Source organism: Dichomitus squalens (genome assembly GCF_000275845.1).
Source record: "Dichomitus squalens LYAD-421 SS1 unplaced genomic scaffold DICSQscaffold_30, whole genome shotgun sequence".
Classification (NCBI taxonomy): Eukaryota; Fungi; Basidiomycota; class Agaricomycetes; order Polyporales; family Polyporaceae; genus Dichomitus; species Dichomitus squalens.
In genome coordinates, this window is record NW_006766912.1 from 341,600 (window position 1) to 353,115 (window position 11,516).

General features: G+C 55.1%; 4 protein-coding genes across 4 annotated transcripts; 3 read left to right on the top strand and 1 right to left on the bottom strand.

Moving 5' to 3' along the window:
* Window positions 1-508: 508 nt before the first annotated feature.
* Window positions 509-797, top strand: DICSQDRAFT_172264 (uncharacterized protein; the record flags this gene model as incomplete). The annotated part of the gene is made up of 2 exons (XM_007367999.1): window positions 509-643; window positions 690-797. The coding sequence occupies 2 exons, from the start codon at window positions 509-511 to the stop codon at window positions 795-797; spliced, it is 243 nt and encodes an 80-aa protein (XP_007368061.1).
* Window positions 798-3,945: 3,148 nt separating this feature from the next.
* DICSQDRAFT_109104 (uncharacterized protein) lies at window positions 3,946-4,893 on the top strand. Its single transcript, XM_007368000.1, has 3 exons — window positions 3,946-4,121; window positions 4,198-4,539; window positions 4,611-4,893. Exons 1-3 carry the CDS (start codon window positions 3,963-3,965, stop codon window positions 4,725-4,727), a joined length of 618 nt encoding a protein of 205 aa, XP_007368062.1. The 5' UTR covers window positions 3,946-3,962; the 3' UTR covers window positions 4,728-4,893.
* Window positions 4,894-5,513: 620 nt separating this feature from the next.
* On the top strand, window positions 5,514-6,661 carry DICSQDRAFT_138718 (uncharacterized protein). Its single transcript, XM_007368001.1, has 4 exons — window positions 5,514-5,665; window positions 5,721-5,765; window positions 5,820-6,053; window positions 6,117-6,661. The coding sequence occupies exons 2-4, from the start codon at window positions 5,742-5,744 to the stop codon at window positions 6,147-6,149; spliced, it is 291 nt and encodes a 96-aa protein (XP_007368063.1). The 5' UTR covers window positions 5,514-5,665; window positions 5,721-5,741; the 3' UTR covers window positions 6,150-6,661.
* A 1,896-nt stretch (window positions 6,662-8,557) lies between these two features.
* Window positions 8,558-11,395, bottom strand: DICSQDRAFT_172266 (uncharacterized protein; the record flags this gene model as incomplete). Its single annotated transcript, XM_007368002.1, has 8 exons — window positions 8,558-8,723; window positions 8,782-9,857; window positions 9,918-10,045; window positions 10,101-10,235; window positions 10,287-10,393; window positions 10,450-10,587; window positions 10,641-11,044; window positions 11,099-11,395. The coding sequence occupies 8 exons, from the start codon at window positions 11,393-11,395 to the stop codon at window positions 8,558-8,560; spliced, it is 2,451 nt and encodes an 816-aa protein (XP_007368064.1).
* Between the last annotated feature and the right edge of the window lie 121 nt (window positions 11,396-11,516).

Genomic DNA, 11,516 nt, shown 5'->3' on the forward strand with positions numbered 1-11,516 from the left:
AATGGATCATTCCTGGGTGAATCATCGCCGTAGTAGCACCATTATAGGGAATATCTCACCACCGCCATGATGACGAGCAACTCATGCTTCTTTTGGGCGGTGTCACCGAATGCACAGACGTTTGGGACTGCGAGGAAGCAACCGCACATAGCATGTATGGATTGCCCATCGTCCAAACAGTCGATCACTTGTTCGCCGAAGCGACAGCGCTAGCGTACAGATGACCGCGGCCGATCTCGACTGTACTCGGCTGACCTATTTGCTCTCTTCCCGGCCGAGCCAAACAAGCAGGTGTATCATAGAAGTTCGTTACCGAACACTGCCAGCCTCCGACCTCCGACTCGCGGCGTATATGAACCCTTGCGTGCGTGCTTCATCTCTTTCCTCAGAACCCCATATTCTCTTCCTACTCAGCAGGGCTATTGCCGCCGAGTTCGTGATCCCGAACTGTTAAGCGATCTGGTCGCTTGTGGGGGCCATCAAGGAGGAAAAAACAGGGCGTACGAACATGAAAGCGGAGACGATGCTTAACTCCTCCCAGCCCGGTGGACCGCGCACCCCCTTCAAGAGCGAGGGCATGAGCGGCGAGGAGGTCGCGCAGAGCACGGAAAAGGCGGCGAAGGCGTCGAAGGCGCTAGCTGGGGTGCGCCCAATCGGGCGCGAGGACGAGCTGACGGATGCTTTCCAAGATGCATCCGTTCCCTACTGAAGATGCATCCTTCTACTGTTGGGATGCATCTGTGTGCAGTTGGGATGCATTCGTGTACCGTGGTTCGGATGCATCCGTCGGGCGGTAGAGCACCGTTACGGATGCATGGGAACTACTGAATATCTGCGGCACGTCCCTCTTCGCCTAATGCATGGTCAGCCACTGATGACTGTCGCGCATATATTGTTGCTTCAGTACCCTGAGGCAATTCCGCCCCGGAGACCCAAGCTTCTTACTGGTTGGCTGAATCTCCACCACGTACTCTCCGCGTATATCCTTTGTCCGATCTCTGCTCGACGCTCCACGGTCACAGTACGCTATATGCGCAAAGAGGTCGGCTGCCCCGTCGATGATAAGCCCACCTAGTGGCTGTCGACGTTCGTGGCGCGTCCCACTCGGGCTTCTCCTCGTCCTGCCGCAAAATACCGTAGTTGCAGTGGATAAAGGGAAGCCAACGCCTGTCCGGTGAAGTCACCTGTCAGGGACGGGTGACTCGGATCGCGCGGAGTGGGGCGTGGCGCATCGCAAGGCTGAGCGTTGAACTGGTCAGTCCCTACGCATTGCAGCATACGTCTGAAGAAGTTCGAGGGCAAGCGGGCACAAATGGGATTCGCGTTTGGCCGGTGCAAACGCGTGCCGTACATAGTACATACAATAGACCTTATATACACAGTAGAATAGGGGTAGATAAGGGCGCGGGTATCCGTCGGGGGGCGGGACCTGTGGCGCTCGTTCCGCGAGCTCGCCATCTTGACGCCAGGATTCCAACAACGTCTTGGCTGGGCTTCTGACCCAATATTCTTGGAAAGCGCGCCGCGGGATCTGCCATTGAGACTGATTGAACTGTTCGGTGCGTCTTCACGTCCCCTCGTGCTCGCTGACGCTTGTGGACATCTCGAGTAGGCACAGTCAGCTTGCAGAAAGGTACGTGCCGAGATAGATTTGAGCAGTACACGACATGTTCATTGTGGATTTTGTTCATACCGTGTAATAGACTAGTGTCTCGCATCCCATTCGTCCCATGAACCTACGACCCGCCATATTGAATGTCAGATCCCAAACGTATACATCAATGGAGTACAAATACTTATAAACAGAAGGGCGCGAACGCTCTCCGCTTTCCGCAACGACGGCGCTTGTGTCCATAGTTCAGGACCAAAGGAAGAAGACCAGGCGTTTGCAGCGTCAAGACCTCCGCTATGGTCCTGGCCCCACTACCGACTGCGGTGGGTGAGGTCGCACAACCAACGACACGACATGGGCCGAGAACCCCTTGAACAATCCAAGAGAGGAATCCTGCCTACAATTCGCATGTTTTTGCAAGCCCTACTCCTCTCGGCCCTACATTTCAGTAGTATCCTTCCGGATTGCATCACGTACGAGACAATGCTTATCCTAATCGAGAGCGCCACGACGGGGAGGCTCAACTCCTCTCCCCTGCGTCTCAAGAGTATATGATGTCTGCTCCTCTTCAGTCCACGTTCGGGCCCATAACTATGGAGGCTTCACACCAGATTATGTACTGTACGTGAGCTGTGCTCTGAGTGCCTCAATTCAGCCGTTGCGTTCACTCGACATGAGCTGTGATATATGATAATCGAAGGTAATCGCCGCCGGATCAGATCGTTCGCAGCCTGAGCTGCCAAATGCGGACACCGGTCATCCCTCAAACTGTCTTCCGCACTGGCGGTTTGTACCTCTCCCGTCATCTCATCCACATCTACATCTACAAGGGTTCAGCTGGCGATGCCAAGTCTAGGCCGAAGCACGGCTTCTCCTAATATGTCAGTCACCATACCCTCGTCTTTGGCAAGACTCAACGTTCGTCGCGACCAGCGTCATCGAACGATATATTTGAAAGGTGCTCCATGCAATGCAGAAGGCCGCGGCGCTAGACGAAGATGCTTCTCTGCAACGAGGAATCATAGTTCTATGCGATGCCGCAGTTCATCCAGGCCTTTGACCCCGAATTGCGTACTTGCGACACTATCGTTGTGTGAGGAATACTCCGCAGCCCTACGGATCCGTGATATGTATCAATGTCCTCCTTGTAGTCAACTTCAACGGCGACCGGCGGTTTATGTGCTGCGTGAGTCCTCGATCAACTAGGGTGGAGCTCGCGCATCACCCAAGTCAGGCGAGAGACGTCTCTGAGTAGGGCTCGAGCTGCTTGGCAAGTTTCGTTCATTATACATATGCTCGTCTGGTCTTAGCTAACAGCACACCTTCAGTATCGCAAGGACCCATTTGAATGCAATAGGGGTGGCCAGAGTGCTCCAAGTTGAGGTGATTATGCCTGCGATTCTGCGCCGATTTTGAACCTCCGAATCGAGTCGACATCATGGCTTACTCTGACCGCCCCATATCAGAGGAGGAGTCCGGGGAAGATTTGGGGAAGGCAGAATCGCGGACAGGGTAATCGCATCTCCAGGGGCAGCTCCTCCAGATGAGCTTCTGCGATTCTGCGTGATATGTCCCTGTAACGAATCGGATGCTAACATAGCCTCCAGAATGGCCCTCCGGAATTGTCCCGTAATCGTGCACTGTGACCACTCCTAAAGTTTCGTCGACCTTGCATATGAGCTCCGGATATATTAGCTCTCGAGCTACGCGCCGCCGAAGCAATCACTACCTTACGAGGCGCTCATATCCCATAACTCGAGATCAGACGGTGAAGTAGAATGGCCCGCAGTCCGCATGGCGACGTTTGACCATCTGGTGAATTGAGGGCCGTGAAGAGCTTCGAAGTTGGTGGGTTCTTACTCCGTCCAAATTGAGCATGCACTGACCTGTACTTGGTGACAGGTTCTTGTTCGTCATATCATCACCTTGGCAGATGTGTGGTCGTATCGTAAGTATCACTGCTCGTTCTGGTGAAGAAGCGTTGCTGCATACAAGGTACGCCTTGGCATCGTGCGGCGCTCTCTTGTCCAACATCCCGAGCGTAGCAATCCGGCATGCAACCGAACCCTCAGCCGCCCATCTCAACCCAAGTGCCCCATTTCATCTCGACGCTCCGGCTATAAAGGCCACCTCTACCTTCATGGTATGGATTCCCTCAGCGGGATACCTCTACGACGCGCCCCCTCGCTCATCGCATACCCCACATCCATTCACGCCCTCATACTGCTCTCCGGTAGAGTCACCTTTCGACACACATTCATTCACGCCTTTGTACTGCTCTCAGGTAGAGTCACCTTTCCACACACGCACGCACGCACGCACGCACGCACGCACGCACATCATCATCATTATGTTTGTCAACGCCGCCTTCGCCCTCTCTCTCTTGAGTGCCACCTACGCCCTCACCATCGGCAGGCGCGATAATCAGCCCTCCGACGCTGACCTTCTCGCCTCGTGCCCTGGTGGTCCGGGATCCAGTGTAGTAGAAAAAGCCGATAGGTGTACCTTGGTGAGCAGGCCGTTGTGTATACCGCTCCTAATAGGTGTCTAACTCACATGGTGCTTTCTACGCTCTACTCCCTCAGATCAATATTGCCAACAACCCTTACATCCGCGTGTGGAGTGTCCTCGGCGACCCGCAGCTGAACTGCGGCGGCGGCACCGAGGACATCGTCGTCACCCTCGGTGGCTCGACCACCGTAGAACAGACGACGGAGGTCAACGCCGACCTTGGCGTGGACCTTGACGGTATCTCCATCGGCGGCGGCGTGTCCACTTCGTCTTCATCGTCCTCAACGGAGTCCCAGACCATCCAATACAACATCCCGCCAGGACAGCAGGCTGTCTATGTTGCTGGGATCGAGCACACGTCCCAAACCGGCAACATCCAGGTCAACTACGGCGACCGCCAATTCGGCCACTTCATCGTGAGTGACCGCTCTGCCTCGGATTTGTCTCGGTCTTGGGCTGTCTGCTCATTATGCATGCCATCGCACAGTGGTTCACGGGCGCAACTGTCACGCAGTTGACGCCTAACTCCAACGACGTCGAGTACACCGTCCTCCAGACGGCTTGCGGCACGGACCCGCGCGACGTCAGCAGTCTCCCTCAGTGAAAGCTCCTACTCCTTTCATGGCCTCCCCTATAACCTATACGCGATCTTGTCAGGATAGGGCTTACGTACCAAGCGCGTATAGCCATCTGTTCCGCCACATACCTTCAGTACAATACTGTAATCAGTATGGCATTGATCGCCGAGCTAGAGTTATAGAACTACATCTAAACAGGTATCGTACTGGGTCTGAGCTTTGCATGTGCTTGAACGCTGGTGGGTCGTGCGAGAGTTCATATGGATGAGGTTCGCGAAGAAGTCAACATAACCTCCATTAGACCCTAGCAAACATCAGGAAAATCCCGTTCGGGTAGAGATGGTAAGTCATCTGCCGTTAGAACACTAATGGCCGCAGCTAGTAATAGTTGGCATATATTCGTGCTGGGCAGACTCGTAGAACACTGGACAATCATTCTACCGATACAAGAAGTGATCCTAACGAGCTCCTCACGAGGGCTATGTTGAGTCTGTCCACGATCGCTTGCTTCTACGATTGCTCAGGAGCGCTGCTTACGGAACAACTAACACGGCTGACTTCGTCCTGAGAGTCTTCACTATCCTGTCGCATTCACCCGAGCCGTCTTTGGCGTCGGTGAACGAGAGGCGATCATACGAAAGAAGCAAACACGGTATTCTTTCGAGCCTCCGACCCGAATATCAGCGCGACGATTGTGCCGATCGATCATCACCAGCCTCCGCGGCATCCCCTAGCGTATATAAACCACCCTCCGCGCCCATCCACTCTTTCCTCAGAACCCCCATGTTCACTTCCCTCTCTCCTCTCTAGGTGCGCTGGTCACCCACATCGGTGCACTTCGATGTCGGGTCACTGGTCGTACGCTTGGACGTGAGGGCTGATTGTTCTGGGATGCTTCTCCAACGCTTGTCCGCTCTGTTTCTCATGAAGAGCACGGGCATCACGGGTACCTCCGTACGACGATGTATGTCATCACGTCCCTTTTTTTCTGTTCCTCGCGCTCAGCTATTTCCCCTCAGCCATCATCGGAGGTACTCCCCATGTACGGCACTTCCCCTAAACACGTACGTGCTATCACTTACCTTGGGTCTGCCCACCTGACAACGCCACATCCACAGTATGCCTGGTGCATACAAGGTGTCAGCCGCCCCGTCGATAGTAAGCCCACCTGGCGGCGGTCGACGTTCGCGTCGTGTTCTACTCAGGCTCGTTCCCCTTCCCTGCCGCGAAACACCATGCTAGGGAAGAGGTGGAAGAGTCAACGCCTCTCTGGTAAAGTCACCTGTCAGGGACGGGTGACTCGGATTGTGCGGAGTAGGGCATGGCGCATTGCAAGGCTGAGCTTTCAACTGGTCAGTCTCTGTGTATCGCAGCATGCGTCTTGGCTGGAACGCTGACTGAAGGTTCTTGGGCAGCGCGCACCGGGATCTGCCAATGCAGCTGAATGAACTGTCTGGTGCGCCTTCACATCACCTCATGCTCGCTGACACTTGTAGATATCTCGAGTAGGCCACCCGCCAGTGCGGAATATGAGGTGAGCGTGAACGGATGCTTCTGACCCGCACACGTTACAGCCATTGTCGCTCGTACCATATAGTGTTATGCAAGAGATGTCTTAGGTGTAAGCATCGCGTGGGTTCACGAGACCTGCATACTTGAATGTCCAACGTCAGAGGCGTCCATCGCTACTGAAGTACAAATACCTACAAACAGAAGTGTAAGCGCTTTCGGTAAGAACGGCGCTTGGGACCTCTGATTGCGATTATCCGATAATGGCAGATGCGCAGTGTTCCACCGTCTCTTTTTTTTTCCTCAAGCATGTATATCCCGCGTAGATAGTACAGGTGCGGCAGTATATAGAGTCATGTATCACTGGATGCCAGCGTCGTTTCCCACCTAAGGGAGTGTTCCACCGTCTCTACTGCATACCAATCCAGCAATCCCTTCATTACTCATTGAACCCTCTGTAGTAGACACGACACAGTTGAGGAACGCATGCGCACCCGACCACTATGGGGCTGTTGTTAGGTTCGCTATATCGGGATGGCGCTCCAGTGCCATCGGGTGAAGACATTGGTCATGCCAGTGTTGGCGTCCAGCAGCTTGGTGTCTCCGTCGACATTCGGAATTTGAGAGATTCTGTTGGTGAATATACTCGCATTATATGTGGAGATCTCGCTGACACGACAGACTAGCAGCCGTGGTCTCTGTTCTGAAACTTGCCTCCCTTTATGGCGCCCTGCTTTGGATGGCGACGTATAGCTCAGGTAGGTGCCAGAGCAGACTGATGGCAACGGCTATTGTCTGCGCATCGCATACAGCGTTGTCTGTGCAAGATACATACATTCCCATCCGCAGTCATCGCGCGAGATCTGGTACATATTCAGTTTGGTACGGCCACTATCGTCCTGATTTGCTCACGTGCTACTTGAACAGCTCGCCGCAGAGAATGTGAAGGGAACAGTGTGTCCACGCGCCGAATCATCTGAGGAAAGGATTAAGCCAAGTTGAACATATGAAACTCATGTGGCGCCTCAACGCTTCAGGCTCGCCTCCCGTCCATGATCGGGATCATTCCCGGGTTGTGACCATGGCTACACCTCTTGTATGACCTTCTAGTACCGCGTAGACCATGGAAATAAGCGTTTCCTGGGCGGGGTTCTGTAATGCACAAACGCATGTACTGGGCAGGTATGTCCAGCGGACCAGATCATGCACGGCAGACCTTCACTGTGATGGTCATCGTCAGGAGCGATCGCAGCACGTCGAATCGAAGAACTGGAGATCTACACCACAAGATGGCTGACCTCTTGTTCTCTTCCAGGCCGAACCGAGTACGAGGGCCTCGATATTTGCCGCCGATCACCGCCAGCCTAAATCCTTGTTGCCCATATAAATCGTTCTCCTCACCACCGGTTTCTCTCCTCAGAACTCCCCTGTTCACATTCGCCTCTCCGCAGCCTTCAGGTGCGCCGGCGGTCCACATCAGTTCCCTGTGATGTTGGGTCGCTAGTTGTACGCTTCGCTGGGAGAGACCGAATGTTGAGCTGGGATATCTCTCACCCCATATACCCCGCCGCGAACTTGGCAGGCCCGACGGGGCCTTACGGGCGTATCATCGTGACTGTGCGTTGTCCTCTTACCTTGAGATCTTGCATCGTGCTCACGGTCCTCGCCCAGTCTCAGTCTGAGGCGCCCACCCTTAGCGTTCCCTGGTATGTCTTCTCGCCTTCATGCCAAGTCAATCACTCATGCCTGTGGCGCGTAGATGGCTGCCTCAGGTCTTGTACGCGAGTTTCTCACTGGAATCTCCATGGCTGATTTACCAACCGCGTGGAGGGCGTGTTTCGGCACCAGTACACACTAGATAAATTTCTTGATCCTTATAGTTATAGTAAAACGCGAATTATTTGGCCCAAATGTTATAGTGGCCCTTCCAAATATTTGAGACGGTTGGAGGGATGCCCCTCCCAGATATTCGAGGTGAACCCCAAATATTTGGGATGTATGTATGAGCGAGGGGAGGAGGGTACCCCCCCTCCCAAATATTTGCCAAATATTTAGTCTCAGCGCTACATAGCGCTATGTACACCACCAAATATTTGCAAGATATTTGAGTATTCCCCCCCCTGCGTCCTGAGGCATGGGATGCGGCACACGTCCACACATCCCAATATTCTTCAAATATTCAGTTGGCAGATATTTGGCCGCTAACAAATATCTGAGATGCGGCTTTTACCAGCGACAAATATGTGCGCCCCTGCGAATATTTGCACAAATTTCTCGTACCGATGCACCCAAATATATTTGTCTCATCCGCAAATATTTGAGAAGTCCAAGCCAACATGTAGGGACACTACGCCTTCTTGGGCTTCCTTCCGCGTCCCGACCTCTTACCGCCGCGCCGGGAAGTACCACCCATGGCCTCGTGGTTGCCTGTCCCCTGGGTCTCCGTCCCTCCAATCTCTGTCCCATGGGTCTCCATGGCCTGGGTAGCACCACTCCCACCGCTCAACGCCCCGCTACGACACAAGCTACAGATTAGTATAGTTCATCCACCACGTATAGCACAGCACTTACTCTGCGACGCTTTTCCTCTTCTTGGGTAGAGGGACACTCCCCACATCCACCGTCGCCGTGGCATCAGTGTCCGGGTTGCCTTGAGAGCGCCCCCGCAGTACTCTCGTCGATGGTGCAACGTTAGCCTTGGGACGGCCCCTCTTCTTCTGCCCAGGAGCCTGTGCCCCATCTCCCCCCCGTTCGTCTGTCATCTCCTCACCGCCCTTTCCCACTTCGACCTGAGCGCTCTCTGCAGGTGGATGCTCTTGCAGTGGAGGCTCGCCCACGCCTACGTTGAGGACAGGCTGCGACACTTCGCCCATGTGCACGTCAAGGTCAGGTTGCGACACCTCCCCTGATCGCTCATCGGGAAAAGTTTCGAAATCACTGGATGCTGGCATAAACGTCTCGCGATCCACGACCGACCGCAACGTGCAAGGGGTTGACGTCACACTTGCGGGCAACTCCTCCTGCGACCTGTATCCAGCGTCCTCCTCGCGGATGGGGAACAAGGGCGGAAGGACACTGGCAGGTTTCACCTGCACGTTGGGGGAATCCCTCCCTCCCACCTTGCTCCTAGCAGGCGATCTAAGCACCTCCCACGTGCGCCAGCTTCTGGGAGTGTACGATACGTGGGGTTCGCCATGGGAGGCATGCTCCAACGTCGCGGGAGTGGAGCCCGCCCGTGCGTACGCTGGGTGTGTGGGAGCTGGCTCTGGGGGAACAGACAACGTGCGGTGTGGAGTCACAGTTGCTGGCGGGACTATGCTGGGGGGGAACTGCGCCCCAGGGGCGTGCCGCGGATCCAAATTCCGCGGGGCGTTTGAACCAGGCTCTGCGTGCTGCGCTTCTTGGATAGAAGGTGTGTTCTGTTCTGGAGCATCCGCCTCTGGCACAGAGGCGCTACCGGCGACCGACGTCTCATAATTGTGGGGTAGAGAGGTGTCGTTATGCGCCCGCATGCCCGTTTGGGATCCAGGGCCATCATGCAACTCTTGCCCTGGGGTATCTACCACGTTATCCAACTCGCTCGGCCCGGGCAGTTCGGAACTTGGCATTGATGGGAGCGGAACTTGCCCCTCGGTGTCGTCGACCTTCTTGAACCCAAAGCGAGGGCCAGTTTCCTGGGCTTTTCATAGTCGATGGTATATCTGCACCAGATCGGCAGGTTCCAATTGGAAAGGGTCGGACTTGAACATGTCTACCCAATCCCCGTCCACAAAGGACGTCGGGGAGCGAATCACATCCTCCATTGTGAAAGCCTCCGGCTCATTCCCGCTTTCAGCTACATATGTTGTTACGTCCAGCCCAACTTGGGTGGACCAGGGGACGCCACTCACCCCACACTTCCTTGAAGTAGGCGCGTAACGCGCGCTTCATCCAGAGGACATCCTCACTTCCCGTCCACTTGCGCAAACGCACAGCGCCCTCCTTGTCGTAATCCACCTCCCGTTCACGGGCCTTCGGATTGACGCCTTCCATGTCTGCTGAGCACAAGGACATGTCCTAAGGACGTGTTTGCTTACCTACAACTGTGGATACCCATTTCATCCACTGCTCATCCTCTTCCGGTGAAGCACCGCCGTCGAAGTGGGCGAACATAATCGCTTTCTCATCCTCGGTCAACGAGAAACTGAATTGCGTCCTGTCAATGGGAGGGACATCTCCTCACCAGATGGACTCACTTACTCTTCATAGATGAGCTGCCCATCAGGGGCCCTGTAAGCCAAGCGCACCGCGAAGCACGCCTTGCCTATTTTGGAGGGCCCTATGCTGATTAGGTCAGTCAGCAAGCTAACAAGCAGCTTTGTGACGCTGAGCTGATTGCTGCAATCCGGGATTAGCGTACACTCAACCAGCAGATGGGCAGCCCAACGCACATGTAACATTGCTCATCATCAGGCATGCTCAGCTCCTCCGCTTTTTTTACCCACTCGGACCGCTCCGCCTCCTCCAGCTCGTTGTGCCAAATGTACGACGCGCACCTCGACCATCCCCCTATCTTATTCCTGCCCATAGCTTCGATGCGCTCCTGCACGCGGGCGTTGTTCTCGCTACCCCACAGTCGCATGGGGGACACCTTCCGCGCCCGCAAAGCCTTCGCCAAAGGGTTATCGACAATCTTCCCCACGACCGCGCGTGCGGTATCATTGCTTCCCGTGTTCCTGCTAGGGCTCGCCGTAGCTCCATCTTCAGCCTTCTGTGGGCAGTCGTTCCCATTCAACGCCTTGGATACATCCTGGGCTGCCGCGTTCCTATTGTTGTTCAACCAGGCTCCGACGGCCTAGTGGTCATCGTCAACACGGCGCGCGAGACAGATGAGGCACACCAGACTCACAACTCTGAGCTTGTCGGTGCCAAATTGTTGAATCATGCTCTCAGGGAAGTCGCGCTCCATCATCTCCGGTATGGTCTTGCTCATCCATGCCCTTTTGCCAGCGTAATCGCCACTTCTGAGGAGGGCTTGATATGCTGGAAGCACCGCAATCAGAGCCCGGAGGGCGGAGGGCCACTTCTTCCACACCACAGATCCCTTGGCAGGAGGGACGTCGCTCTTGTTGGACACTGTGGGTGCTGTAGGTGGAGGTTGTTCAGACGAGGATGAGGAGGATGCGGAACTCATAGGAGCAAGCATGGCAGATTGGTGCGGGACGACGTGCCACGACAGGGCGGTGGAGGAAAGCAGGAGGCGACGCCCCCCCCCCTTCCCCGCTTTGGGATGCGCCTCCTTGCGACGCGTGATCGCTATCCCCAGT

Bases quoted from the DNA above. Each gene is read 5' to 3' on its own strand.
- DICSQDRAFT_109104 (XM_007368000.1), top strand. From the start codon at position 3,963: ATGTTTGTCAACGCCGCCTTCGCCCTCTCTCTCTTGAGTGCCACCTAC. The intron at 4,122-4,197 runs GTGAGCAGGCCG...CTACTCCCTCAG, and splicing joins AAGCCGATAGGTGTACCTTG to ATCAATATTGCCAACAACCC. The intron at 4,540-4,610 runs GTGAGTGACCGC...GCCATCGCACAG, and splicing joins GCCAATTCGGCCACTTCATC to TGGTTCACGGGCGCAACTGT.
- DICSQDRAFT_138718 (XM_007368001.1), top strand. From the start codon at position 5,742: ATGTACGGCACTTCCCCTAAACAC. The intron at 5,766-5,819 runs GTACGTGCTATC...CCACATCCACAG, and splicing joins ACGGCACTTCCCCTAAACAC to TATGCCTGGTGCATACAAGG. The intron at 6,054-6,116 runs GTCAGTCTCTGT...GTTCTTGGGCAG, and splicing joins CAAGGCTGAGCTTTCAACTG to CGCGCACCGGGATCTGCCAA.